At 38.2% G+C, this 26,075-nt stretch overlaps 1 protein-coding gene across 2 annotated transcripts; it reads right to left on the reverse strand.

Annotated features, from left to right (window-relative positions):
* Window positions 1-269: 269 nt before the first annotated feature.
* LOC139592695 (glutamate carboxypeptidase 2-like) lies at window positions 270-26,075 on the reverse strand. Of its 2 annotated transcripts, XM_071432792.1 has the most exons (19): window positions 25,890-26,075; window positions 24,437-24,545; window positions 21,273-21,459; window positions 20,372-20,473; window positions 18,693-18,818; window positions 16,611-16,797; window positions 15,374-15,467; window positions 13,949-14,047; window positions 12,173-12,258; window positions 11,054-11,173; window positions 9,589-9,671; window positions 9,247-9,310; window positions 8,653-8,720; window positions 6,602-6,693; window positions 5,676-5,766; window positions 4,603-4,867; window positions 3,675-3,756; window positions 2,305-2,397; window positions 270-1,618 (listed from the first exon to the last, which is right to left on the reverse strand). In XM_071432792.1, the coding sequence occupies exons 1-19, from the start codon at window positions 26,005-26,007 to the stop codon at window positions 1,429-1,431; spliced, it is 2,256 nt and encodes a 751-aa protein (XP_071288893.1). In that variant the 5' UTR covers window positions 26,008-26,075; the 3' UTR covers window positions 270-1,428. The 2 variants fall into 2 exon arrangements, with proteins under 2 accessions (XP_071288893.1, XP_071288894.1); XM_071432793.1 differs by lacking the exon at window positions 24,437-24,545 and having other exon boundaries at window positions 25,890-26,021.

A 26,075-nucleotide genomic window follows, 5' to 3' on the forward strand; every position in this document is an offset into this window, starting at 1 on the left:
GTGGGTTATGGACAGTCATAATGAATTCTCCACTGGTAAAAGTGGGGCAGTGGAGCAGCCAGAAGTGACAAAACAGAGTCAGCAATGTCTCCCATCAGCACTGATTTGTGGGAAGACATCTCCATCATTTTATTCCAGTCAGTTTCATGAAAAAATGTGAAAATAACTGGGCAATAACTATGGGTATAAGAGCATTTCCCATTATCTGGTAAACTAGATTATTTTATCAGAAGGACCAACAGTTAAGCAAAATAATAACTTAATTACAGTAACTTGTCTAAAAGATTTTAATGTGAAGTGCAGAAATATTTATGATTAAATGAAGCCTCATGGAAAAGAAAACAATATGCCATAGTATTGAAAACCATCAGATCACAGCACAGTAGTTTAAGACAAGGTCTCAGCTAACATGACACATGAAATCACACAAAATATTAGCTGTATAAGAGGTTAGTAAAAGTCCAGTGGCAAAATTTCAGATGAAGGGATCTGATTTTCTGAGTCTTCTCTGTCTGATCTTGGTCATCCCATGGTCCATCATAAGGGTAAGCAGCACATGATCATCAGATATACAGACTCTACAAAAATGGTAATAATTTGGTATCCTTTCAAACTAAGGACATGATGAGTTTTCTTTGATTCTGTCTTCATATTAAAAACACCTCTACAGAGACAAGGCATAGCAAGGGTAGATTTTGGTTAAAAGAATAACAATAGGGTCTTCATCTTGAAAGACATTTTGTGAAATGACTGTATGTCTGACAAGATGCACTGCCTTGTTTTTATTCAAGTAACTAAAATCTTCTTGCTTAAATTTATTTGCAAACAGCTGCAAGGTTCAGCATGTGTGAAAAGAATGTCATGGATGAGTATTCTGGGCTGCCTGCCCAAAACTTCTTATGATTATTATAGATCCTGCACATGGTATGTGACAGCTTTCCCATCTCCATGTCCATCTCAATCTTTGTGGAAAAGGAGGGCTGAGAGGTCTGTCTTGAGGTATAATTATGCAATCCCAGGGTAAGTAACAAAAAGGCAACAACAAAATTAGTAACTGATAGAAACATGAAATGAATTCTGCTTTCCTGAAGAATTATGGAGATCACTGTAATAATCAAGCTAGAAAAATTCAAAACTGAGAAAATAAATCCAGTGGTTAGCAATTCTTACAATACAAAGCTGGGAGAAAACCTGAAACATTATCAGTCTCAATTCAGAAGACATCTAAATCCTGACCTCTCAGAATGGAGTACATTATCTTGTTAACATTACTAAATGCATTCAACTTGGGTATATTATTTGCAAAGACCAAGATATTTTTTTTTTTTGTTTTTTGTCATAATTGTCCTAGTGTTTTCAAATGTTCCATTTTTAAGGCTTCTGCAAACTGTCACATTTAGTCTTCACTGATGACTATATTGTTCATATTTATGCTACTTCCTTCAGTGTGTCTGCTGCTGCCTGCACAGTGAAGGCTGCAATGGAAATCTGCCTCTTCACTTCTTCCCAGGCTTCACGTTGATCAGCTTTGCTTTCAATATCAAACATGGCATCATAGATTCCTGGGAAGGATTCTCCTGTATATTTGTTGTGGCTGCTTGGAGCAAAGATAACATGTCTGTAGGGAAGTTGAGGGAAAAAAAAAATATTATGCATTAGGAAAATAAAACATACTTTTTATGTTTTATAAACCAGCTGTAAACACTTAACACTGAAGATGTAAATAAATAAGATTATTGCAGCAATAGTAGCTAAAGTCCAAGCAAATAACATAAGCTACATTATAAAACTAGACTTGATTCACTGCCTCTTAAGTAAGATTTACTTCTTTACCTGGATGAGAGGACCACTGAATTCCTTCCCTGCTGTTTCAGTACTGCCCTCCACACTACATTTGCTTGCATGGCTGTGCTCTTAAAATTGATCAAATTGTAGGTTCTTCACACTATTTCACTTTCAAATAATAAGAACAGCTTCCTGAATTTCCTACAATTAAAATTATTTTAAATTGCTCCAGGGCTAAACTTTTACATCTGTTTAGAAGCCAAATCAAACCAAGATAAATTATCTAAATAGGCTTCCAAAAGAATCTTAGGCTTCCAAAAAGAATCTTCCTCATTCTGTATAGTGTATCACACTGAAGTTTTCCCCAATGTCGTTTCCCCTTTTTATCTTATTCTTCCTGTCTCTTGTACTTTTGCTGTGTTGAATAAAATTATTATAACTCCATTTAAAGACTTGTAAATCTTAAAGGAATTTTCATAGCGTACTCCATGAGGAAAGTAAAAAGTAAGCTTTTCTCACCTATAGAATGGCCTGCCAGGTAATCCAAGAGGGTCGATGAAAGCCCTTTCTAGAAACATGAGCTGATCATTTAGTGATCTGATGGCAAGCAAACTAAAGGAAAAAAAAAAAAAGGGAATATGTTGAATATGTTAGCAGTGTATTCGACCTTCTCTTATCCCAGCATACACATCTGAGTTTGTAAAGGACAGTAGATCTGGGATGTTGAAGTGTTGGCCACAAAAGATAGCCCATGCTATCAGCTAACCTGCATAACTGAATTATGCTGATCTGTGCTGTGACAGAGTCTGGCTCATAACTGGAAAGTCTCTTAAAGCTGTTTTTAAAGTCCAAGTGATAGCATCAACACACAGTGTTTCGGATGTTTTCTCTCATGTTTTCTCTCATTCCTTTATTTCCTTTTCATGAGGATGCTTAGACCATTTTATTCTATTGTACAACAGTTTTCTAAGGACCCTCTTTTCCAGAAAGCCAGCCAGCCACAAATTACTTCAATAAAATTGCATTTGTTTTTATGTAAAATCACAACATATCAGAAAAAGGAACTCTGTGATGTTAAAATCCTCTTTTAAGCCTTCTAAGAATTGTGTATTTCTGATGGTAGATTTTAAATTCCCTAGAGCAGAGACCATCTGTGTCTGTGTGCTTTTAATAGCCCTGCACATACTATTGATGCTTAGTAAATAAAAGAACTGTGATGAGGTTATACAGAATATATGTGGGCTTGGTGGTTTACATCCAAAGTAACTTGTAGACCTTCAAAGGCATTCATCAATAAAAAATGTTAAAATTTATATCACAGTAAAACTGGAGTAACTCTACTACCATTAAGGATTTTTTTTTCAAGTTTACAGTGGTGTAAACAGAAACTGAAACTGGTTGGTTGAGATAAAGCATAGATTTAGGCCATCCATCAATAAAGCCATTTTGAAAATGTCACATACATGTCATATGTCATAAATGTCATCTTTTGCATAAGAGATTACTGTTAGCTCCTTTATCTGAAAGTTGCTGCCATTAAAAAGATGGCTTTTATTCTCAGTTAGTGTTCCATAAGGGTAAGCATATGGCTAAATTAGATTCTTCCCAAGAAATGGAACATACATATATGTATATACAAAAGGAAGTTTGGCTTGTCATTCTGGGCATGGCCTACAGAGAATAAATTAAGAATTAAGTCAAGTGCAACCTAGGCCTTTTGGCATAGGTGGTGCATAGAATTTCTTGAAAGTTCATCATAAAGCACACCACAAATACATCTTGTTTATTTCTTTTTTTCCATTAAGTGGCAGCAAATGAAGACTAAGTCCTCTTGAGCTCAGAGAACTACATGGAGTACTTGAAAGGAAGAAAAAAAGAGTTGAACTTACTTATTGAGATTTATTTGTTGCAGTCTCTCATGAAAGGTAGCAGCAGCTTCTGTAAAATTCTTCACAGCTGAAAACAGAGCATCTGGAGGGAGCAGGAGCAAATTATTTAACTTCAGATTCAGAAGATGTCATTTACCAAATCAAATTCTTCAATTAAAGCTTTATCTTCCACTGTGATCATGATCCTGAATTATTAAAAGTCTCACTGAAGGAAGATGACCTCATATTCCTACATTAAAAAGTATGTAATTCTGTGTGCAAACCTCTCTTAGACACAATAGCAGTAAGTATTGTTGTGAATACTGTTTAGTATTTGTTGCTTGAAGAATGTACAGAAATATCAAAAACTGGATCATGGAACCAGAATCAGACTGTTCGGGTAGGTCTGAGATTTTATAAATCCCAGCAACCTGCATTTTACTGTTATGTCCCTCCACACAGAGTTTTGAGAAAGACTGACAATGTTTGTGTTTGTGTGTGTGTGTGTGTGTGTGTGTGTGTGTGTGTACACACATACACGTGTACCTGATACTGGCCATTAGAAGCCAAATCCTAAACTGAATCTTTTATAATGTTGCTAATTAAAAAAAGTTTCTCAGGCACAGCATTGTCCAACACAAGCTGCAAAACAGTGTGATTTTTTTTTTAAGGAAACATGACAATGATACATTGTTGTCAATATTGGTGAATCATACATAGGTCAAAGCAAGGCAACTGTAAGTGTTAGCTCTATTTGGCAGTGGCATAGTCCCCACACAGGCATGCTAGTGACAAAATATTCCCATTTCAAATAATGGAGGGTATTGCTCTTGTTTTATTTACTGTTCATACAGCACAAGGTAAATACCAGGTCATGACTAAGACATCCATTAATATAAGGCACTGTTAGCATTAACAGAGGAGGAATGTGAAGAAAGATTGTACGTACCAAAGGATACATTGTATGTTGCCAGCTCCTCTTCATGATTCCTTGACAAATTATAGATGGTGTGAGCATAGTTGCTCACAGCTGATGCATAATCTCTACAGTCAAAGGGAAGCACAACAGAGTTGGCCAATTCGAACACCAGCCCTCCCCGTACCTGAGCTACTGTCAGATGATTCTTGAAAGTGGGATCATAAAACTGTTCCACAATTTCATAGGTTTCATAGACACTGTGGTAAACTGGATAGCTGCTGTATTTTTCCACGTTCTGAAACAAAGAAAACCAAGCCAAAACAGAAGCATTATTCAGCTATGTCTATTTCAGCGTGGCTTGAAAACCTTTGCTGTGGGATTCAAAACATGGTAAAGTTAAAGGGTTAAGGTCATACTAATCCTATGCAGCTACTATAAACAGTCTAAGGAGAAGACCTGGTCAGTAGTGGCTCCCTTAGAGAGAGCCATGAACCTATGCTGAGATGAATGGTCATTTGGAGGAATCTCTCTCCACTGACCATGTACACAGCCCAAAGAATGTACCTAAGCACAGACACATAACTTTCAGTTGGCTAAATCCGGGTGAGATTTGACTTCTTCTCTTGCTTGGATTCAATAATCATTTGTTTGTGTCCTTGGATATTCCTTCCTTTTCAGAGGAAACGACCACAGTCAATAATTTGCTCCTAGAACATTTCTCAGTTCATCTTCTCTCACAGTATACTCCAGAGCCCAACCCATATTTTCAATAAAACACAAACCATTTTGAATTCAAATCTTCATAAAGTCTTAAAAATAATTCGAAAGTCACCATAAGCTACTCAGAAGCCCTCATCAGCCATAGGTAATTTTGAGCACATCCATTTACCCTGAGCAAAAGTCCTTTTGTCTAAGTGACAAGTTGATCATTCTTATTTATTACATATTTGTTTTGAGGGAGCATATAAAGCTGTAGGAATTAGACACCACTCTGACAGATTGAACTGTCCTATTCTAAAAAGCTGGAAGTCTAAATGGCTCCTTATACATGATGTTATTCAGGCAGTTACAAGGAAGACCAAACTACAAAGACACAGACTTACCCAATTTTTACTGTAACGTGCTCTGCCTGAAGCAATGCCAAGACGTTGAAAAAATGCTTCAAAGTCATTGCCAGAACCCAGTTTATTTATTCTTTAAACAAGAAAGAGGGAAATGCCTTGAGTGACAATACTTAAGGTATAATTTTAGTTTGCTTCCAAGTATACCATGGCAGGTATTTATTTATTCAGCAGTCAGTCACTACACAGCCCATAGTCTTTCCCCAGTGTGCTCTTTGTCAACACACCATGAACTGCCTTTGACCCCTGAATTACCTGTACCTCGTCAATTCCATTCTCTGAGGATCAAAGTCACCCTTTTTAGGGGGAGAGATATCCAGTTCTCAAGAGGAGAATGTACCTCACTGTCTGTTTATCACTGACAAGAACCAGTGACCTTCCTCCTTCCAATGAACTTCCACTATCCCAAACTCTCAACTCAGAGAAGAAATCACAATAGTACACGAAGCATGGCTTAATGGAATAAAATCAGTTTTTGAGATCCTGAGGAAACCCCCTGGTAGGACAATGTTGTAAAATCCTGCCTGGTGTGCTCCCCAGCCACCCAAACTCAGAGGCTTCCAGAAGACTGGAAAAAATCCAAGGGAAAGATGTTGAGTTAACATCTTGTGTAATTGCCACTGGCTTATGCATACTATCCTTATTTGTCTAAACCTCTATAAGCTAAAAGAACACGTTTAATATATTGCTTATCTACAAAGACAGGTTCACAAACCTGTTGTACAGTAGTGTATCAGCTGCAATCAGTTACAGTAGTGTAACAACTCTGGAATTTATATCAGCTGAGAATCACACCATTTCTCTTCAGGACTCAGCTTTTCATGAGTATTTCTTTAAAACCCACTCTCTACAAGTTTGGGTTTGTGATGTAATGTTTGGTCTGTAATTAATTTTCTTTTGTCACTGACCTGGGGACCTCTTTATATTCACTTGATGGATTTTTTTCATACCAGCTCTCATAAAGAGATTTTCCTTCAAACCCCTCATCAGGACTTGGTATCTAGAAAAAAAGACAAAGGTACAATTTTAAATGTTAAATGTTTAAATGTTACCAAACAACAAGTCAACAACCTGTCATCACACCAAGCCTATGGCTTAGGGTTATGAGTGAGTCATCTTAAGCCCCTCAACCTTTTTGCATTTCCATTTTAACACTTCAAATGCATAGCATTTTCCAGAATAATAGTTTATTTGCTAAAAAATAGGTAAATTTAGATGGAAGAAAAAACAAAGAAAGCAAAACACTTCAAGCCAATATTTAAATTATGATATTTCTTTATGAGATTTTCAGCCATTTAATTTGAATATTCAAAAGATAAATCCCTCACAAACCAAAATATTTTGCTTTACTTTGGCAGAAAATTTCAATTTCTTCTTAGTTTAATTTAAAACTGTATGTACCTTCTTTCAGTTCACAAAAAATATGTTTATAGATGCAGAAGAAACCTTAGAAGGGAAGAGAGAACAGTACTTGGTGCTTATGTCATCATAGCTACTAGAGAGGTATACAAATTACAATCATTCTAAAGTTCAATGCTACTACTGACTAATTTGCAGGTAACTGAGCAGCTTTAACACTGTGGATGTCTCTTCATCTTTCCTTTATATTGGTGGACTGCTGAGGTTTTATTATTTTGAATCCATTAAAGATTATTAATATATATTCTATAATTAATCTAACTATCTTCTATCTATGAATTACTCTACAATAGGAATCAAATTAAAACTAATTTATTTGGGGTTTTGTCTGTGAAGGAAATTGCCCATAGAACTTGAAAACTTTTTACCACAGATTAACTATGGATGGGATCACATGGGACATGCTTCCTCATCAGCATTCTCTTCAGACATCAGCTACCAACAAGCCGTGCTTACATGCATTCATCAGCCTTTGCTTCTGAACTTGAGGAATAGTTACACAAGCATTTTTACTGGTATTTGGGTCAAGATTTTAATGATGGCTCTTGGTGTCCAAACTGACACTCTGCTGACCTGATTTCCTGACAGTTCTGAACACCTTCACTTAGCACAAGTTACCATGGGAACTGCAGGTGATCAACCCTTCCTGAATTTGGGACAGAAGTCTCTTTATCTGGGTACCCACTTTTAACAGAGCTACATTTTATTTGCTGTCTTTTACTCGCCAGAAAATTATTATACTGATTTACTACTTTTCCTTTACTTTTGCACCAGTCTAATGCCAGCTTCCAAAGATAATAAATTATCAGATGACTGAATACGCAAAGCAGATAAAGGCAGATAAAGTAAATTCACAGAATATACACAGTAGTTGAATGTACATCACATCAGCATCTAAAACTAATTAAATGTTCACTGATTAATACAGTTAACAGAAAAAACCATAGAAATAAAATGCCAGGCTTTAAGATCACCTCTCAAAGCAAGATCTTACATTCAAGATGGTGTGGCTATTTCCTGAGAAAGGTCCCTATCTCTCAGTTTTGTGTGCCACACAAATGTGTGACAGCATCATGGTCAGAGACAAAGAATAACTAACAGGGTACACAGAAACTGAGCACATTGACCAAACCTGTCACATCACACAAAAACAACATGGTAGCCACCCTAATTTCTTCCCCTGCCTAAAAGGAGTCAGAATCTCCTACTACGATGGACATTCTAGAAGTTGATCTGTGCAGCCAGGCATATGCTTGTTTCTGTCCTCTGGTTCACAGCATGATTTTATGCTTTTGTTCTTAGAATGAATGCTTTCACAGGAGGAGTGGAAAAATCCCCTAATTCCAAATAGTTACTAATTTAATGGTATATGCTTGGAATCCCCTTTTCTATCCTGGGAAAAACTCCAGTTCCTTAGCTATTGACCCAGAAGGGGTACTGCAATCAGAAAAGAAAGATCTAACACCGTATTTTTACAGACAGAGCCCCATCAAGTAAGTGAGCACTGAACATACCAGCTAAAAATTTCAAGTGGTATTACCTTTTTAGTCAGACTGTAAACCAGGCTGTACATCAGTGGTGTGCAATCCACTCGCAGTGTGTAGTTTCCTGAAAAAACATGAAAAACTATTTGAAGAAGGAAGTTCCCTCAGCTGAAATTTCATGCTGTTATTTATTTATTAGGAAAAAGATCAGGGAGCTACACTCTTTTTGAGGAGCAAGCTGAGAAGAGTTTTCCTATGATCTTCCTGGTGCACTTTATTGGTTAGGTTGAATTAGAGCCCAGCTCTTGAAGCAAGTCTTAAAAGCTTCTCTTATGTCCCCATGGTTAATATGCACATTATAAGAGAAGAAGCTGACTCTAAAGAGTTGCCATAGAATGCAGAGCACAATACTTCTTGTCTCTCTTATGACCTCCCAAACAGTAGGTCACTACTGTAAAGGACTTTTTCCCTGAAAAAACATGAATATCTGAAGGATACTTTATGATTCTAAGCCACAGTTTCTCCCCATATTGATTTCTGAATTAATACAACAAAACTTATCACATTGAAGGTCTCATGGATCTCCAAGACAAAATCCCTCCCAGTCATACCATCACTATTCCTGTAAAACCCAAGTTATATCCATGTACCTTCAACAGAAGAATCTGCATTGATATAAGCCACTGCCCGTGCTTGCAATACTTTGGCATTTTCCTACAAGAAAGAAAAAAAAGGGGAAGAAAATGCTGATAAACTTTTTGTCCCTCAGAACTATCTTCCCATTCACAAAAGAAACAGCAGTTTCACAGAAGGATATCATAAAGTGCAAGGAGCTAGAGATTCTTGGTAGTTTAAAAGGAAACTCAAGGGAGAGAGAGATTGTGTGTGTAAGGAAAAGGGGGCAGGGGGGAGGGAAGAAGTGCTTCTTTCTAGTGCAGACTTCTCAAAGAGCAGCCACCATGCAAATCTCTTTTTGAACACTCTTGGTTTACCTCAGCCCACTCTGTAGATCCTAACAAGCCAAATTCCTCTGCGTCCCAGCTTGCAAATATCACTGTTCTCCTTGGTCTCCATCCTGAAATGAAAGACAATGAAAATTTATTTCAATAATAAAGGCTGCTTGTTACATGACTGATATAAAAACACATGTCATTTTTAGGGGGCTGATCTTGTACCATGATCTGTGGGGAAAGAGATATCCATAAGGAACTTTAACACCAACTTCAATAACCTTATCTAATAATGATTTGCTATTGTAGCAATCTGTCCTCTACTTCAATATTGGGCAAAATAATGTATTTCATCTCTCACCTTTAAATGCAAGAAAATTTTCTAGAATCTAAAACTCTGATTAAGGAAAAATAATGTGCTGTGCACAAATTCTTGAAAGAAGGCTTTTCTAATCCTCTTGCTCTGTTCAGCCTAGTATATGTTGTATATCAGTCTACACTGACAGAAAGATGACATATTTTCATATCTATTATAGAACTTCTTTGACCTGTCTTTCAAATGCCAGATTTCAAAACCTAAGAGATTCCCTGTAACTTTGACAGATCACCTTCAAAAGAAAAATCTTTCACTTGAAGTCCTCCATTCAATTTAAAAGCAGGCCAAATAGAACAGGCTCTATTGCCCTGACGCTGTACCTTAGCCCAAAGTTTCCTTTGAAGCTACTGGAACCTTTTCATCTTTTACTCCCTTTTTTTTAACTTAATTTTTTTTCCCCATTTGCATTTCAGAGGCAGCTTCCCCTGATATTCAGTTACTGGGAAGAAACGGAAATAAAACTAAATGTCAATAGGTTTTATGTGTAATGGGCAGGCAAAGAACACTTCTCTAGCACAGTATTTATGTCACAGCTTCTCTCCATGGGATGTCAGATAGGGAGACAGGATTTGCTCTGACAGCAACAGAAACCTGGTGCAGCTGACATTTGTTCCTATTCTAATGCAAGTAGGCATGAGGTATTTTTAACCATTACCTCCTACTATGCTTGCACAGCTCATTCTCAGCATTACACTGACATCCTTCACTTATTTTTGAATATGCCTCCAGGCCACAGTCAAGTGCTGAGAAGGCTCTCAGTGTGGCCCTGAAGAAGCCTTTATGAGTTCACCACTGTGTCAGTATTATAACACCACTGACATATCCAGTCTGACCTACCTCAAATACAGAATAGTCAATTGTACCTAAATGTTGTGTTTATTTCAGCATCCCCCATTTTGTTTTGTTTCCCTCTAGGTGTACTTTCTCTTGAGCAGAAGTGCTTCACATACACCATGGTGCACAACAGCGTGCTTATTCAAGACATCAGTCTTGGATAAACATCTTGAATCAACATCTCTTGCATCAGAGATACACGTTTTTAATTTCAAGCATATGTTTAAATCTCACAGAAATCAATGGGCACTGCTGAGAGTAGCTACTTTGATGTGCTTTATTCTTTTATTACATTACCTTCGTTTTTCAGTTTTCCAAAGCTCCTCACAATTTCATGAACCACAGCTGCCCCACTCAGAGGATCAATGCCACCAAACACCCATGAGTCACGGTGGCCTCCCAGGATGACATATCTGTCTGGAGAAATTAATTTGGGAGGTTTACTTAGGAATATTTTTTTCCCTGAGATAGAGACATTAACTTGAAGTAATTTCTACTTTTCCAGGTACGTATCAAGCAATAGAGATTAATACTTTATAATATACATGATAGAAGGAAAAAGTGTTTTAAATTTCTGAAGACACTTTTCTGTATTTCCAGTCAGTGTTGAAGAATTTGTCAAACACAGTAACTGGAACCCACAAGACTTAAAACTTCAAACTCCACGCTGTTAGTTCTATTATTGAATATATTACAGGTTTCCTCTAAAGATAGAAGCATTTTTCCATACTTCACAATTGTGTGCTTCATGGTGAAGCTCATCCACTAGTTTTATCTGTACAGCACAGAAATTCACAACATTGTGAATTCATGTGCTGAATGCAGTATTTCTCTGGATATATATAATCAATCACAAAAAGAGTTGTCTAAATCATGACAGAGATATGATTACTGAGATAAAATTCAGACTAGGTCTCTGTGCTACTATAATATGGTTAACAGTTGTGTTTTAGGCAAAAGGAAAGTGCTGCAGTCAGAAGATAAATGATGTTATCATCATTCTAGGAATGTCTATATATCTGTTTTTTTTAGGTTATAAAACCACACTGGTTACAAGAGACTGTAAGATAGACAAAAAGTCAATAATGGTGGATATAGTGTCTTCCAATGGAATGCAAAATCCACTTCCATGTTTCTTAGGGGAGAGTATCCACTTCAAAATATTCTTTCAATCGCAGCTACTTGCCTGAAGACAAATATTTCCATCCTGGTTATGACTCTCCCTTGAAAATCAGCATTTAAAGTGGAAGTGCTGAAAAACCCTGAACCATATGAAAGCCAGTGCAAACACCATTTCAAAGATAATGAAATACAGTATTTCAGAGAAAAGTATATTCCTCATCTCCCCCGTGTAACCATGAAGTACATGTAGAGGTCACTGCTCTCTCAGATTATGCTGAAGGCAAATGATTTTACCTGGTTCCACTGTGCCTCTGATGGTACCAATTACATTGTAAATCCTTCTTACTTCATTGTTGCTATGAATGTGCATTTTCACCTTTCTTGTGTATTAGGAAGAAAACACAAAGAGAAAATCCACCAGATTAGATAACCAAACATCTTGACACCTTCACCTTTCAAAAGTGTACAATATAAATGACAAAGAAAGCATTTTGATCAAATTTATCTCCTATGAAAGCAAAGTAAATCTGAAAATATTACAGTGTATTTTTTTCTGCATTCATACTTGCACAAATGAGAACAGCATTTATCCCTTTACAGCTATGTAATATTTCTGATGTCAATAAGATTTATACAGATAATGGGATCAGAACTCCAAAGACCAAATTAAAAAACTAGCCAGCAGCTAGTTTTTTAATTTGAAATATTGAAAGAAAAATGGAAAGCATCTAATGTTTAAAAGGTAAATAGTTCTAATGTTCTGCAGTTTGGTACAAATCAGAACTGACTCCATGTCACAGTTTAATCCCAGCCAGCAACCATGCCCCAGCCAGCAGCCATGCCCCACACAGCCACTCACTCACTCACTCTCCCACTAGCAGCGAGAGAATCTATAGGGTAAAAGGTAGAAAACTCATGGGCTGAGATAAAGAAGATTTTATACACAAAGCAAAATCCATGGAAACATGCAGAGCAAAACTGTTCAACCATCTCCAAGAGAGCAGAGCCCTATCATAAGTAATGGTGACTTAGGAAAACAAACACCATCACTCCAGACGTCTCCCCTTTCCTCCTTCATCCCCCCCTTTATGTACTGAGCATGATGCCACATGGTCTGGAATATCCCTTTGGTCAGCTGGGGTCACCTGTCCTGGCTGTGCCTCCTCCCAGCCTCCCATGTACCCCCCACTCTCTCACCAGTGTGGCAGCACAAAGAGCAGAAAAGGCCTTGGCTCTGTGTGAGCCCTGCTCAGCAATAACAAAAACATTTCTATATTATCAACCCTGTGTTCATGAGAAATGAAAAACAGCCTCATACCAGCCACTGTGAAGAAAATTAACTCTACCCTAGCCAAAACAAGAACATTCCAGCACAGTCCATATTACTGCAGCATCTCAGGCAGCAGAAAACAAGACAACCTGAGTTGCATCAAGAGATTTTTTTTCTACAACATCAAGAGTTCTTTATCTGTACCACAGCTGGAGGTGCAACAACTCAGCCCCAAGTTAAACAGTTCATATGAGGTAAGTACATTGTACCCAGACAACATTAAAACGCATAGACTTAAGTCCAAAACTGTAATTACTAATTCAGTTAAAAGCAATCTGAAGCAATAAAATTGACATCAGAGTTTAAGGTTCTCTTTTTCTGGAAAAGCTGAGTAGAAAAACTGCTTATAAGAAGCAGTTTAATACTGCTTTATATAAGTAAAAAGTAAGACCAAAAGCTGGACTCACATGAACTTAAAAGGAAACAAAAGTACTCAAAAAAACCCCCAAAAAACACCAAAAAACCCCCCCCAAAACCTCTCAACAAATAGTTTATCAAAGACTAGATGCTTTTCAAATGAAACTGGTTCAAGACTAGCTGGAAACTAAAGCAAGGTAGTCCTGTCCATCCAATCAAGACATAATGTACTGATGCTTTGCACTGAGCATGTTCAGCCAAGGAAATAGCCAGAATCAAAGGAATGATGTAAATAAACCCAGCTACCCTATGGTCAAACTCTATTGCTCTACCTGTTTTTTTCCCTGATTCCAAGAACAATCTCCTTAGGAAACAAAACTGACCTTGAAGAATAATCTTCTGTAAATCCAGGACCAACGTTGTAAGATACATTCAAATTTCCCTTCCAGCTACTATGAGGTGGCCCATGTCCTCCCATATTACTGTTATGGAAAAAAAAAAATCATTATCAGTTACAGAGCTCTTACAACAGCACCATACAAATGAGGACCCAGAAACCACACTATGCTAGGTCCCATATGCATGTAAGCCAGAGTTGGTCATTGTTTTAGACAATTTATACTACAAGCTTTGGCAGGAGAATAATCTGGACTTTTAGCTACAGCTACACTAATACTAGTAAATTAACATGGAACAATAATCCTCAGCATAGAGACCAGCTTGGAATGGCCTACAGCTATCCTGGAAGAAAGTGTTGGCCAAAAGTCTTTGCATATAAACAGCCTCTTGTAAATGGTCCCTGGAACATTCTCCTACCTTCAACTACATTTGCATTTGAATGTGCAAAGAGCAATTTGGGCCATTCCTTAACTTAACAGCACAGGCAGTAGTTTTATGGTGCCTGTACCTGCACACTGTTTAGTCTTGTAGCATAGGCAGTTGATGCGTGTCAAAGATGGCTAAATTAGAGAAATATGATCAGTCCAAGTCACCCATTCTTGTTCCATTGTCAGAAGTGCCATGCTTTTCCGGTTAACACAACTGGAAATGCAGTAATTCGGTGGATCACAATCACTCTGACTTATTCCCTTGAAGGACTTTTATTTTTGACATGAACTTCTGAGATACAGAGAAAGTATGCTGAATGTTCTGGTTCTTGGGAAGCAAAATACATTTATTGTAAATGAAAGCATGTCTTTTACTGTAAATACATACTTCAGTCCACAGAACAACTTCAACATGTGTTCGGGCCCTGAGTAAATTGTTTATATAAAAGATATGATAGCAGAAATAACAAGATGCTATGACTTCTCAAGACAAAAGTGAAAACAAGGACCCAGTATTTTTATAGGATTTGGGTTTCATTCATAATTATTAAAACCAAGTTCTAGTATTATTTAATACTTATTGAACAGAAATGTCTGGCTACATCAAATTTATACATAGTAATCTGCTCCATCACTACTAGTTGGCAGTGGATAAAAGAGGTTTTTTAATCGATACTTTTATCATTATGAGCAGTTATCCTGATAACAGAGATAACGATAAAGTTTAAAAGAAAAGAAAACTTGGAGACATATTAGTCCATATTACAAATGATCATTTCCAGATAACTCTGCACATACCTCATATATAACAACAGATACCACACTTACCTCCTACAGACATCCTAATAAGAAACAAACATATTATTTCAACAAGCTACAGGAGAAGCAGAGTGCAAAAGTCATTTTACTCTCTTTTCAAATGCTCTCATAACTTCCAAAAAACAATCTGCTTAAAATACCTCATGTCTCCCATGCACTTACCGCAGTAATGACTCTGCATCATGATAGCCAATAGGATGAACTGGAATTTTTGGAAGACCTACACCACTGGTTTTGTTTAATCGGTACATGTATTCTGAAAGCAAAAGACAGATATTTTCATATTTACAAGTCTCAGAAGGAAGCTGTACAATTCTTAGCACAGTCTTAACACTGAAGTCAGGAATAATCATTTCACTTTCCCAGAAGCTGAGGTGACATCTTCCCAATAATTTCATTCTTTGTGCTTTACCAACATACTTTCAGAGACACTAATCAAGGTTCTCCCATAGTGTCTGCAGGCATGCATATGAAGATGGCTCGAAATTTTAAAATTATTTGTTCTTTTTCTTTTTTGAACTTTTTTTTGAGTTGAAATACTTTTACATAGAAATATTTCTCTTCATGGGAAAGAAGTTCAGACTAAGCCACACATGAGGAATAACAGCAAAGAAGGAGCCCACAGTGTCATGCTTGGAACATACAGCTGGGAAATAAAAAACTCTGCCAGTTGATAAAGAGATGCAGATAAAATCTTATACACTGGACTACTGAATATTCTGGATTGTTGCTTATGTGTACAAAAAAAATATCTAGGTTTTGTTCTGACAAAGCTCAAATATAAATAATTTTTTTTGTAAATCTTAATCTTCATGGACAAAAGCATATACAGAATAGTTTCCTCCTTAATACAATATTCACGGGAACCCTTTGTGATTGAGGGAGAGAGGGATTCATCTATGTGATCACTGACTCTAGGCATGAGGAACCAGAAATTTTCTTCATGGTCTGCTCTGCCATGCTGCTGTTTTAAACATGTATCCCCTTCTAGCTCAAGTTCTGCTGCCTAGAGACAACACTGCCCATCACTTAGGGACTACCTTTCTTGAGGTGATTGCCTCTCTCAGATATGCTGGCCCAAGTGCTGGCATAAATAGTTCTTAATGAGTTTCCATGAAAATGATCTGGTTTAGCTGCTAAATGAAACAGGCACAACTCAAGCAGCTGAAGAAGCCTAAGGTGAAGATGATTAATACAGATCAGTACTCTAGGGCCCCCCTAATATCCTCTCACTTTCTCTCATGTGCCATTTACAGAAGTGGCCTACTGCAGTGAAACCCAAAGCTGCCTTTTAGCAACAAAGACTAAGAAAGAAAGTGTGCTGTTATAAGGGAGAAAACATCCTCTGCCCTTTCTCGGTACCAGACCCTCAGAGAATGCCTTCTCTAGAGTCACTCACCTTTTGCAGGATAGCCTGGGGTCAGAGGATCCCCTGCTCCATTCAGGTTTAATACATTCCCACGCTGGGCTCCTCCACCTGGAAGGTTCCAGCCATTTGGATAAGGATCTACTCCAGGTGCACAGTAGTCAGCAGGATCAGAGTACAGAATAATTCCCTTGGCACCTGCCAATTCAGCATTCTTCACCTGTAAAGCACAACTCCAGTCCCTATCCAGTCCTTTATAGCTTGACTCCAGAGTTCAAGGGGCAAAACAAAGTATAAATTACAGTGATTTTTCCTCAGGATCTTTTACAGTGCTTGGGATAAGTCAAGGGGCCATAACTGTATCAAAATTTTCTGAAACATATATACAGATATCAGGTTTCATATGAAAGTAAAAAGTTTGCTCTTGCTTTTACTTTTAGTTAGCAGATAACACCAGCAACATGGAAAACATCCTCCACAGTACTGCTACATAACCTGAGCTTGCATTCTGTCCTCCAGATCAATACTATCAGCTGACTATTGAAATGTACACAGCATGAACAGAAAAAACTGTATCACATTAATGCAACAGTATCTTTCAGGTAGTCCTGTACTTACCTTATTTACCTAAACAATCTCTGAATGGATCTCAGGGTCTGGTCTATACAGGAAAATTATAATTGGAGAGCTTGAAACTGCCTTTGGCTGTGAACAACACTAACTCCAGGGAGCCCACATTTTAGGCTCATTACGGCAGAAGGACTGACCTGCATGCTGTTTTAAAAGTCTTCTTGTGTGACTTTATTATTGCATAATATATATCATTCTGACATCCCAATCTGGTTTGCTACTAGATATGACAGTGATGGATAGTGACAGAGTGACAACTAATCCTCAACAGTTTCAAATTTGGGCATTTTAACTCAGAAATATCATAGTTTTTTTTTCCATTTCTTTTTTTTTTTTTTTTTAGGAAATACAGTACTTCCCTTCATCCTCTACCCTATTTTTGCATACCATTAGGAAGTTTAAAAAGTTTCAGTACAGTTCTCCAGATTTTATATAGGCTACCAAATTCTTCAGTATATAAGCAGTCATTAGAAATAATACTGTAAGACTAAGGATATTCCTTTGTGTAAATGAGGGGAGGGCATATAATTTCCAAACCACGGGAAAACTGTGGAAAACTGCCTCTCTAGATATTAGTAACTCTAAGATATTTGTGTTTCATTTTAAGGAAATATTCACACACAGTAATACTTTCTTCAATTTTTAAGTCTTTTCCATTCAGATAGTATCTTGAGGAGTGGTAAACAATTTAGTGAAAATATTATCTGACCCAGAATATGAGTTATATACCATTTCTCACTGGTGAAAATTATATGTATGTAAACCAGTGAGTTATCTATTTAAAAGCTTCACACAAGATTAATCAACAGCGTATAATAAAAACTGGCATCCAGTGAATTCAGTGCTTGACACCCTTAGGTAACTGAGAAATACAAATTACAGTCCTGCTCAAATTAGGGTCAAAATAGTTGTTGAACAAGAGCGGAACACTCTTAAAATAGACTGTCTTCTTGAATCTCTTTTGAGAAAATAACTTAAGAGTATGCCTGAAGTATGTACAAGATTATGTCCTTTCCTGTTAGGTCATGGAAATCTGTGAAAACTGTAGTTTAAAAATAAATTTATATGACGGAGACATTGAATAACCAAATACAGAATTTGAAATAACTTTCATATAGCTATAGACTCTCTCTGGTGTACAGAAACCATTAAAAAGAAACACAATATACACATGGTAAAGAACAACTGAACCAAGAGGGAAGAACAATCTAGTTCAGAATTAGAGTGCATGACACTGATATTTTGGAACAATTTATAGAATGCAAATGTATATTAAAATATGGAACATTTTCCAACTGATTTACTTTTATCCTAGAAATACTAAATAATCATCTTTGAACACAGGTCTGTGGAAACTCCGTTACTCTAAAATCTCCAGAACACCTTAGGGAACTGTTTCAGTCTCCTGAAAGCACTGAAGGGCAGAACAGTTGAAGTGGGAGTAACACTGAGAAGGGCAGCAATGCTTTTATGCACAGGGATTACCTTATTTCCTCTGAAGATCTTCCCATATCTGGCAATAACAATCTTTCCTGTACAGTTAATTCCCATGTCACGTTCTAATGTAAAGAAGTCCTCGGTACGGCCATAATTCACATACACCAACTCACCCTGAGAGAAAGAGGCAGGATTTGAAACAATAATGTCAAAGAGCATGTTGAAAGGAGTTTGTGATCTAATAAGATAATAATGGCTTTTACATGAAATTCTTGGCCAGCAAGAACTCAGAAGAGCTTTGGTCCCACTAAGTATTCCCACTGAGGAGACTCATACATGCTCCCTTCCTGTGCTTTTTGCAGGACAGATGCAGACAACAGCTTGCTGGAGAATGCTACTGCTAAAAGCAATAGATAAGTATCTGGAGGTCTTGTCAAACTGTTATGTAATAAGGTGAAAATAAGCATCAGATTTTGAAATTACAATCTTGTCTTTAGGTATTGTTTTTATTGGAAACAAAATTTTTATATTTAATTAAAATAAAACAATTTCCTAAAGAAGGAAGATGAAGCTTTTTAAACCTTTCATCATTTCTCACATCTCATCAAACCAAACAAAGCAGTGATGTTATTCTATCTTTTTTGGGTGATATGCTATGATAAAAAGTCAAAACCCATTAATTTTATCTTACACTATGTTCCAAAATTCCCACTTCAATTCTTGGAACACTCAAAGCTCTTATGTCCTAGGGTACAGATTATTTGCCTGGTTCTCCAGCTTTCTTTGAGTGTCGGACGCAAATAAACACAATATTCCTTTTGTTTTCTGGATTTGAACAGCTTATTAACAAACATCACAAAGTACTTGACTGATATAATACTGAGCTGTGTAAGTAGAAGCATTAGCATCTTTCTAGATGGAACTTTAAAGCAGAGCCTGGACCAGGGTTCTGTCAACCTAAATTATTCTACATATAGAAAGGAAAGATATTGAGCACAACACCAAGAAATTCTAATCTTACAAACTACTAATTGAAACCCCTAATGCTCATAGAACAGAAAACTCCTGCTACACAAGCCAGCTTTATCAAAGAAAGCCCATCAGCTGATACCATCTGTGTAACAAGACAGGAAGGATTAGTGTTAAATTCAGATCACAGCAACATCTTTATCATCAGCTAGAAATGTCAGTAAAAGCTTTTCAAGCATACTCAACACTGTGCAGCTATACCTGTCAGTGTGAGCCTTGGACAAGTAGCATTTTGAATAGTGAGATTGTTCATTTGGCCAGGTAAATAAAACAGTCTATTTGTTCACCAAGATGGGAAACAACAGTGCAGAGTTACAGAAATGTCTGGGGGGGTTTACAGCAGCAGCTGATAATAAAGATTTATTACCACAGTTTTTAAGGAAAAGAAAAAAAAATCCAGCTCTGACTCAAACTAGAGGAAAATATTAAACATATATATGACTGTTCAATTTGAACGCTGCTCCATCACAATAATCCCAAGAACATCAGAGCTAGGTCACCTTTCCTACTAGTGATAAGGAGGGTTTTGAACTAAAGCCTAAGGAATTTCAAATTATTCTGTATTGCTCTCTGTTATTCTCTGCTATGCTACAGTACACTGTGGTATTCCACCTTTTCCATTTCTATTATTTCTATTTCCGTCTCTGCTTCTTTTCCTACCTTGTTTTCTTTTACTATGTAGCATTCTACTGTCTTACCTCAGGCACTCCTTGGGCTGAAAAGGCATTGTAGGGTGGCACCACATCTCTAACAGCCTCATATCCTGGAGGAGGAGGCTCAGACAATGATGTGTTGAAAACCTAATAGGAAAAGAGAAAAGGAATAAGGTAAACAAGTCAATATGAAAAAGGAATACTTTCTATTCACAAGAACATTTCACAAGCATTTGCGATCTAAAGGACTCTGGTTTGAGAATTCTACCTAAGAAGTGGCCAAAATTTTAGCAGGCACTGGGCATCCTTTTCAGTAGGCATACTCAAGGTGAGAACTTACAAATCCCATCTCCATTCTTCAGAGAATCCTGCATAAATGAATACAGGGTTCCCTGAAGTGGTCTGGGTACAGCAGATAAGAACAGGTTAGATCACAGTGGTAAAAATGATTGCATTCTGTTCATTCCTGAAGCTTCTATGTGCACTTCAGCCAGTATGTAATGAACACATTCCCTTTGTGATACCACATCTTGAGACCTAAATTCTAATGTTCTAGAAACTGAATTTAGCTGAATCATTGGTACTGTATAATGAATCAATGCAAAGAATGGTGCTGAGCAGGGTTTCTTTCCTCTTTTAAAATAATACAGTAATTTTCAAACAATTGACTAACATCAAGTAATTCTCTTACTTAATTGTTTTTTAATCCATATGTCAGGATGCTGTATGAATCAGGGGAAATATTAGTATTCGTAACACATGAAATTCACTTATTATGAAACGAAGATGCAAAATATAAAAGCAAATAAAGGAATCCCTGATTTCCATGAGCTTTGTACCAGGCCCAATACCATTAAGTAAACAGAGGACAGTTTTCCCTCACAGCCTTCCCAGGTGTATGAAAGTGATTTTGTTCCCTGGTTGGAAAAACTGGTTGTTTATGTACCTCATTGCCATGCTCATCAATTATTGAGATGTAGTTGGGCTTAGTGTCATCAGGGTAAGAGAGTAAGACATCATAATGAACCAACTGAACTGAATCCAAACCAAATTTCTTCCACTCAGCTTGGACTTGCTGTGCCAGGTGCATATTTTCCTTTGTTCCTGCTAGGTGAGGAAGCCGTGTAAAATTGCTAGAGAAAAGGGAGAAATAAGCAGGGTCAGGCAATGAAGGTCATAATCAGAACTCCTCTTAGCCTAGCTGGAAATCAACCTCATAGGGATAATCAGATATACTCAGGCTAAATTAGGACCAAGACTTCTCTGCATCTATGTATTGTTATGTTGTACACATAAACTGAGATGAAGGGTTTCAGGCTGTCCTGATTTAGCATAGGTATTTAGATCTTGCTTGCAGCATGGTTTGGCAAGAATGGTGTGATGACACCAGCTCTGGGGTCTTGTCCTTTCTTTTCTCCTTGTCTTCTAAGCTACAGTAGGACCACGCACTCCTATGCACAGTAAGACCCTATCATTGTGAAGTGATAAAGAACTGAGTACAATTATTTTTGTGTATTCAATTTAGAAACTTGCATAATTTCTCTGGTCCTTACTTGTAATTAATTAGATGTTCTCCTTGAATAACACAATTTTAATTAATTTTGGCACGAATACTGGTTTATCTAAAAGTTCACTCCTAGTGTGTCTTGTTGGCAAGTAAAAGAGAGTGAGTTTTGAGTACTGTATAAACAAGAAACAGAAAAACTCAATAGTTTGTGACTTAAAAGTCATGCCAGCATGAATAACAAACAGTGAAAGAGAGCATAAATAATGAACAGCCCATTGTCTGGGAAAAAAAAAATTGTCCAGTCCAGACCATTGTGAAAGCCCAGTTGTGAAGCCAGCTGAAAAAACCATCAGCTGAATGAGGCTGTCATCATGATGTCCTCATTCTATCATATGACCATGCCATTAACATGCCAAAGAAACATGTGTGGCACCAGCTGGTGTTAATGAAGGAAATCGTATCATTGATTATGAAGGGGTGTGAGATTAGGAAAAACTTAAATTCTGGAGTTCAAATAAGACCAAAGCCGTCAAAGAAATCTACTTTGAAAGAACTATACATATAGAATAGAAAGAAATAGAAATAGAAATAGGTTTGCTTGTAAGGGATCTACAACAATCATCTAGCCCCACTGCCTGACCAATTCAGGGCTGACCAAGCATGTTAAAGGGCATGTTATTAAGGGCATTGTCCAAATGTCACTTGAAGACTGACAAGCTTGTGTCACTGACCACTGCTCTAGAATGTCTGTTTCAAGTCTGAACATCCTCTTGGTAAAAAAATTCTTCCTCATGTCCAGTCTGAACCTTCTCTGGTGCAGCTTTGAACTATTCCTATGCATCTTATCACTGGATACTAGGGAGAAAATATGCTCACCTCTTTTGCCACGTCTCCTCCTTAGGAAGCTGTAGGGAGCAATGGGGCTGCCCCTCAACCTCCTTTTCTCCAAACTAGACAAAATCCTTAGCAGCCAAATGCTGCTGGATAAAACCATGTTCCTCTGATCATGCCAAAATCTTAATACTGTACTAAAAGTCACTGTTATAGTGACAGTATCATTTTCTGGATGACATATACTGAACCAAGAGCACACTTACATGCAATTGTGAGTGAGAAGGGTTGTTTTCTAAAGGAGTCAAACTAAGTTAAACTAAGTGTTTAAGTATCACATTTTCATTAGAAGTTGATTTATGCAATAATACTTTCCTGTATTACACTCCCATTTAACTAAACATTGTGGTTTTCTTCATTTTCTCTTCTCATCTGACTGCCTGTACTGGTAGTTCTGAGCAGTGACTAAGAATCTGCTGTATTTCACTGCAGGACTGGCCACTTGACAGTAAATGAGGTACAATGCTTTCTGCTTACATAGAGACAGGGAGTTTAAAGGGCAGGAAAGTCCTTTCACAGAGCTGTTTAACAACAGCTGACTTTGCAAAAGCCAAAACACAGGTTAAGACTCTAAAAACTCCTAAATCTTTGGTTTTGAATGGGTATGTTATAGTACAGTACATGACTGCTACATAGTAGAGACCATACTCTTGAGCTAATTTATCTGCAATTATTTGTTCATGGCAAATACACCTAAAATGGGAGCAGTGGGATTGCTACAGTCCTATAAACTGAAAGTAGTGTTTTAGTAATTTAGTTTTGCACAACTCCATGCTATGTAATCAGACTGGGAGTATGAGGCAAATCCAAATTTGTTGATTATTCCTACAATAGCTATGCTATTCTTTACACTGAAAGTAAATTCCTATCAATAAACTATGACTTGTAGCCTATTACTGACTGGAATAAATATAAGATTTTAACAAATACTACACTCTCTAAAGAGAAAAATAATCCATTTACAAGATCTCTGAAATAAATCAGGTGCAAGTACTTGCAGTTAAAGCTTCTAAGTTACTAAAACAGAAATATTTATTACACAGATTAAATTTTAGTAACTTTAAAATACTGATACTGTAATGTTTCATTGTTTTGAATTGTTTTTAGCATGACCAACAAGTCAGAGAGGTGATTCTGTCCCTCTACTCTGCTTCATGAGACCCCAGCTGCAGTGCTGTGCTCTGAGATGCAACACAAGAAGGACAAGGACTTGATGGAACAAGTCCCAGAGGAGGCCATGAAAATGATCAGAGGGCTGGAGCATCTCTCCTGAGAAGAAAGGCTGAGAGACTTGGGGCCATGCAGCCTGGAGAAGGCTCTGAGACCCCATTGCATTTTCCACTATCTGAAGGGGGCTTACAAGAAGGCTGGAGAAGGACCTTTTTCAAGGGCATGTAGTGACATAAGAAAGGATAATGGCTTTAAACTGAAAGAGGTCAGCTTTAGATTGGATATTAGGAAGTAATTCTTTACTGTGAGGGTGATGAGGCACTGACACAGGTTGCCCAGAGAAGCTGTGGATGCCTCATCCCTGGAAGTGCTCAAGGCCAGGTCGGATAGAGCTCTGAGCAACCTGGTCTAGTGGAAGGTGTTTAGAACCAGAGGAGCTTTAACATCCCTTCCAACCAATTCTATGATTCTGTGATCACTGGGCTGGCTCCCACTTGATTTTTTTTTTCTTGTCTGAACTGATTAGTCTACACACTGCTTACTAAAGAAACTGCTTGATGTTTTCCGCTTTCATTTCAGCCATAAATGCTGTCCTCATGTCCTCATGAGTACTCAGAGATGTCTTCTTATCTGTAGGTTTTGCAAACCAGCCTGTACAACACATGAAAATACCAAAGTAAAAACATCAGAGCAATATTCCCATGACACACACCACTTCTCTTTGGTGTCACCACAAGATTTTCACTGTTTTACATTGCAGAACTGTTTTCATTTCAGCGCATACAAGCAGCTACAACCTAATGCAGACTACAAAGTGATGGCAGTGTTAGTCCCACAAATGGTAAGATAACTTATTTGTCTAGGTAGATGTTGAGTGATATAAAATACTATCTTACATTTATTCATCAGTTATTTTCCTGTAGATGCTAAGGAGACTTATCTATCATCCTTGAGCACCAGAATGTCAGTCATATAGTTACCTCAATAATAAGGCAGCAGCTTTACAAAAAATGCACAGAAACACAGGCCCACTTTGTAAGGAACAGTAAGGAACAGATGTCTTGTAACTCCTTTCTCACTCTCTGGTCTGTCTGGCTTCTTTCTGGAATCCTTCCCTTTCTGAGCAAGCACTACCAGAGTAAGTGATGAGAGGAACAGCTGGCTAGAAAGAGAAGTGTTCCTGACATCTGTTTTTAAGTCAGACTGGACACATTCAGTGCATGTGCAGCAGCAGCCACATGGGTACTGTGAATGACAGAACCAGTGGGTTCAAGAGGGTAACACGTTGGCACCAGTAAGGCACTGGTTACTGGCACAGTGAAAGGCTCCACATGAGAGAGGAATTCAGTCGGGGCTTCCCAATGGCAGCAATCCCAAGTACATACCAAATGGCATTGCAAAATACAAGTGGCTCCTTTGTTTTCTTTCTTTTTTGTAAGCTCATCATGATTCATATGTGAACCAAAAGGAAGGTAGGGATGGGGAATCTCTTGCAGCAGCAACCCTCAGTCCTGCCTGCTTGGGACGAGGAGCAGGTGAGACACTGAGAAACTATTTTTCCCTTCCTGTCCGTGCCCCTCCAGCCCCATGTTTACCTTCCTGCCTCTCTGGCTGTAGCCGGCGCTGTTTCAAAGCAGCAGGGTCGAGGGGTACGTCTTTTGTCCCCTCCTCACAAACCCAGCGCCCCTTTTTCTTGCCCACAGCACTATTTTACTCCTATTTACTTGAACGAAAAGTAAACAGAAAGACAAGCCAAAGACACAAAAACCCTTCTCCTGCGGCGGAGCTGGACATCCCAGAGAGGCTCAGTGACTGCACCTGCCCGCTGTGAAGGGAGGCTGGCATCGCCCGGCTGAGCACGGACTCACCTCGGCCACCCTTGGCACAAACCCCGGGGCGCTGCAAACCCGCCCGCTCCTCCCCCCACCCCGGCTCCGAGCCACGTCCCCGGCTGGACGAGCCCCCGGTGCGAAGGAGGGTTAGTCTGCACTGTACCGATGAGGAACCCGAGCAGGAAGAAGCCCGCCGCCGCTCCCAGGACGACAGCCCAGAGGCGGCAGCTGGCTGCCCTGGGGCCGGCCGACTCCGAGCGGGCACCGAGCGACGTCCACATGGCTGCCGGCCCGGCCGCCTCACCGCCCGCAGTGCCCCGCCTGAGCCCGGCCGGGAGGGCCCCGCTCT

Source organism: Agelaius tricolor, unplaced genomic scaffold, assembly GCF_023055355.1.
Source record: "Agelaius tricolor isolate 1412-34295 unplaced genomic scaffold, bAgeTri1.0.p SCAF_9, whole genome shotgun sequence".
Taxonomy (NCBI): Eukaryota; Metazoa; Chordata; class Aves; order Passeriformes; family Icteridae; genus Agelaius; species Agelaius tricolor.

Coding starts and splice junctions, on each gene's coding strand:
- LOC139592695 (XM_071432792.1), bottom strand. CDS start 26,007: ATGTGGACGTCGCTCGGTGCCCGCTCGGAGTCGGCCGGCCCCAGGGCA. Junction 14,048..15,373: donor GATGCAGAGTCATTACTGCG/GTAAGTGCATGG, acceptor TTTCCATAACAG/TAATATGGGAGGACATGGGC. Junction 1,619..2,304: donor CCTGGCAGGCCATTCTATAG/GTGAGAAAAGCT, acceptor ACTTCCCTACAG/ACATGTTATCTTTGCTCCAA.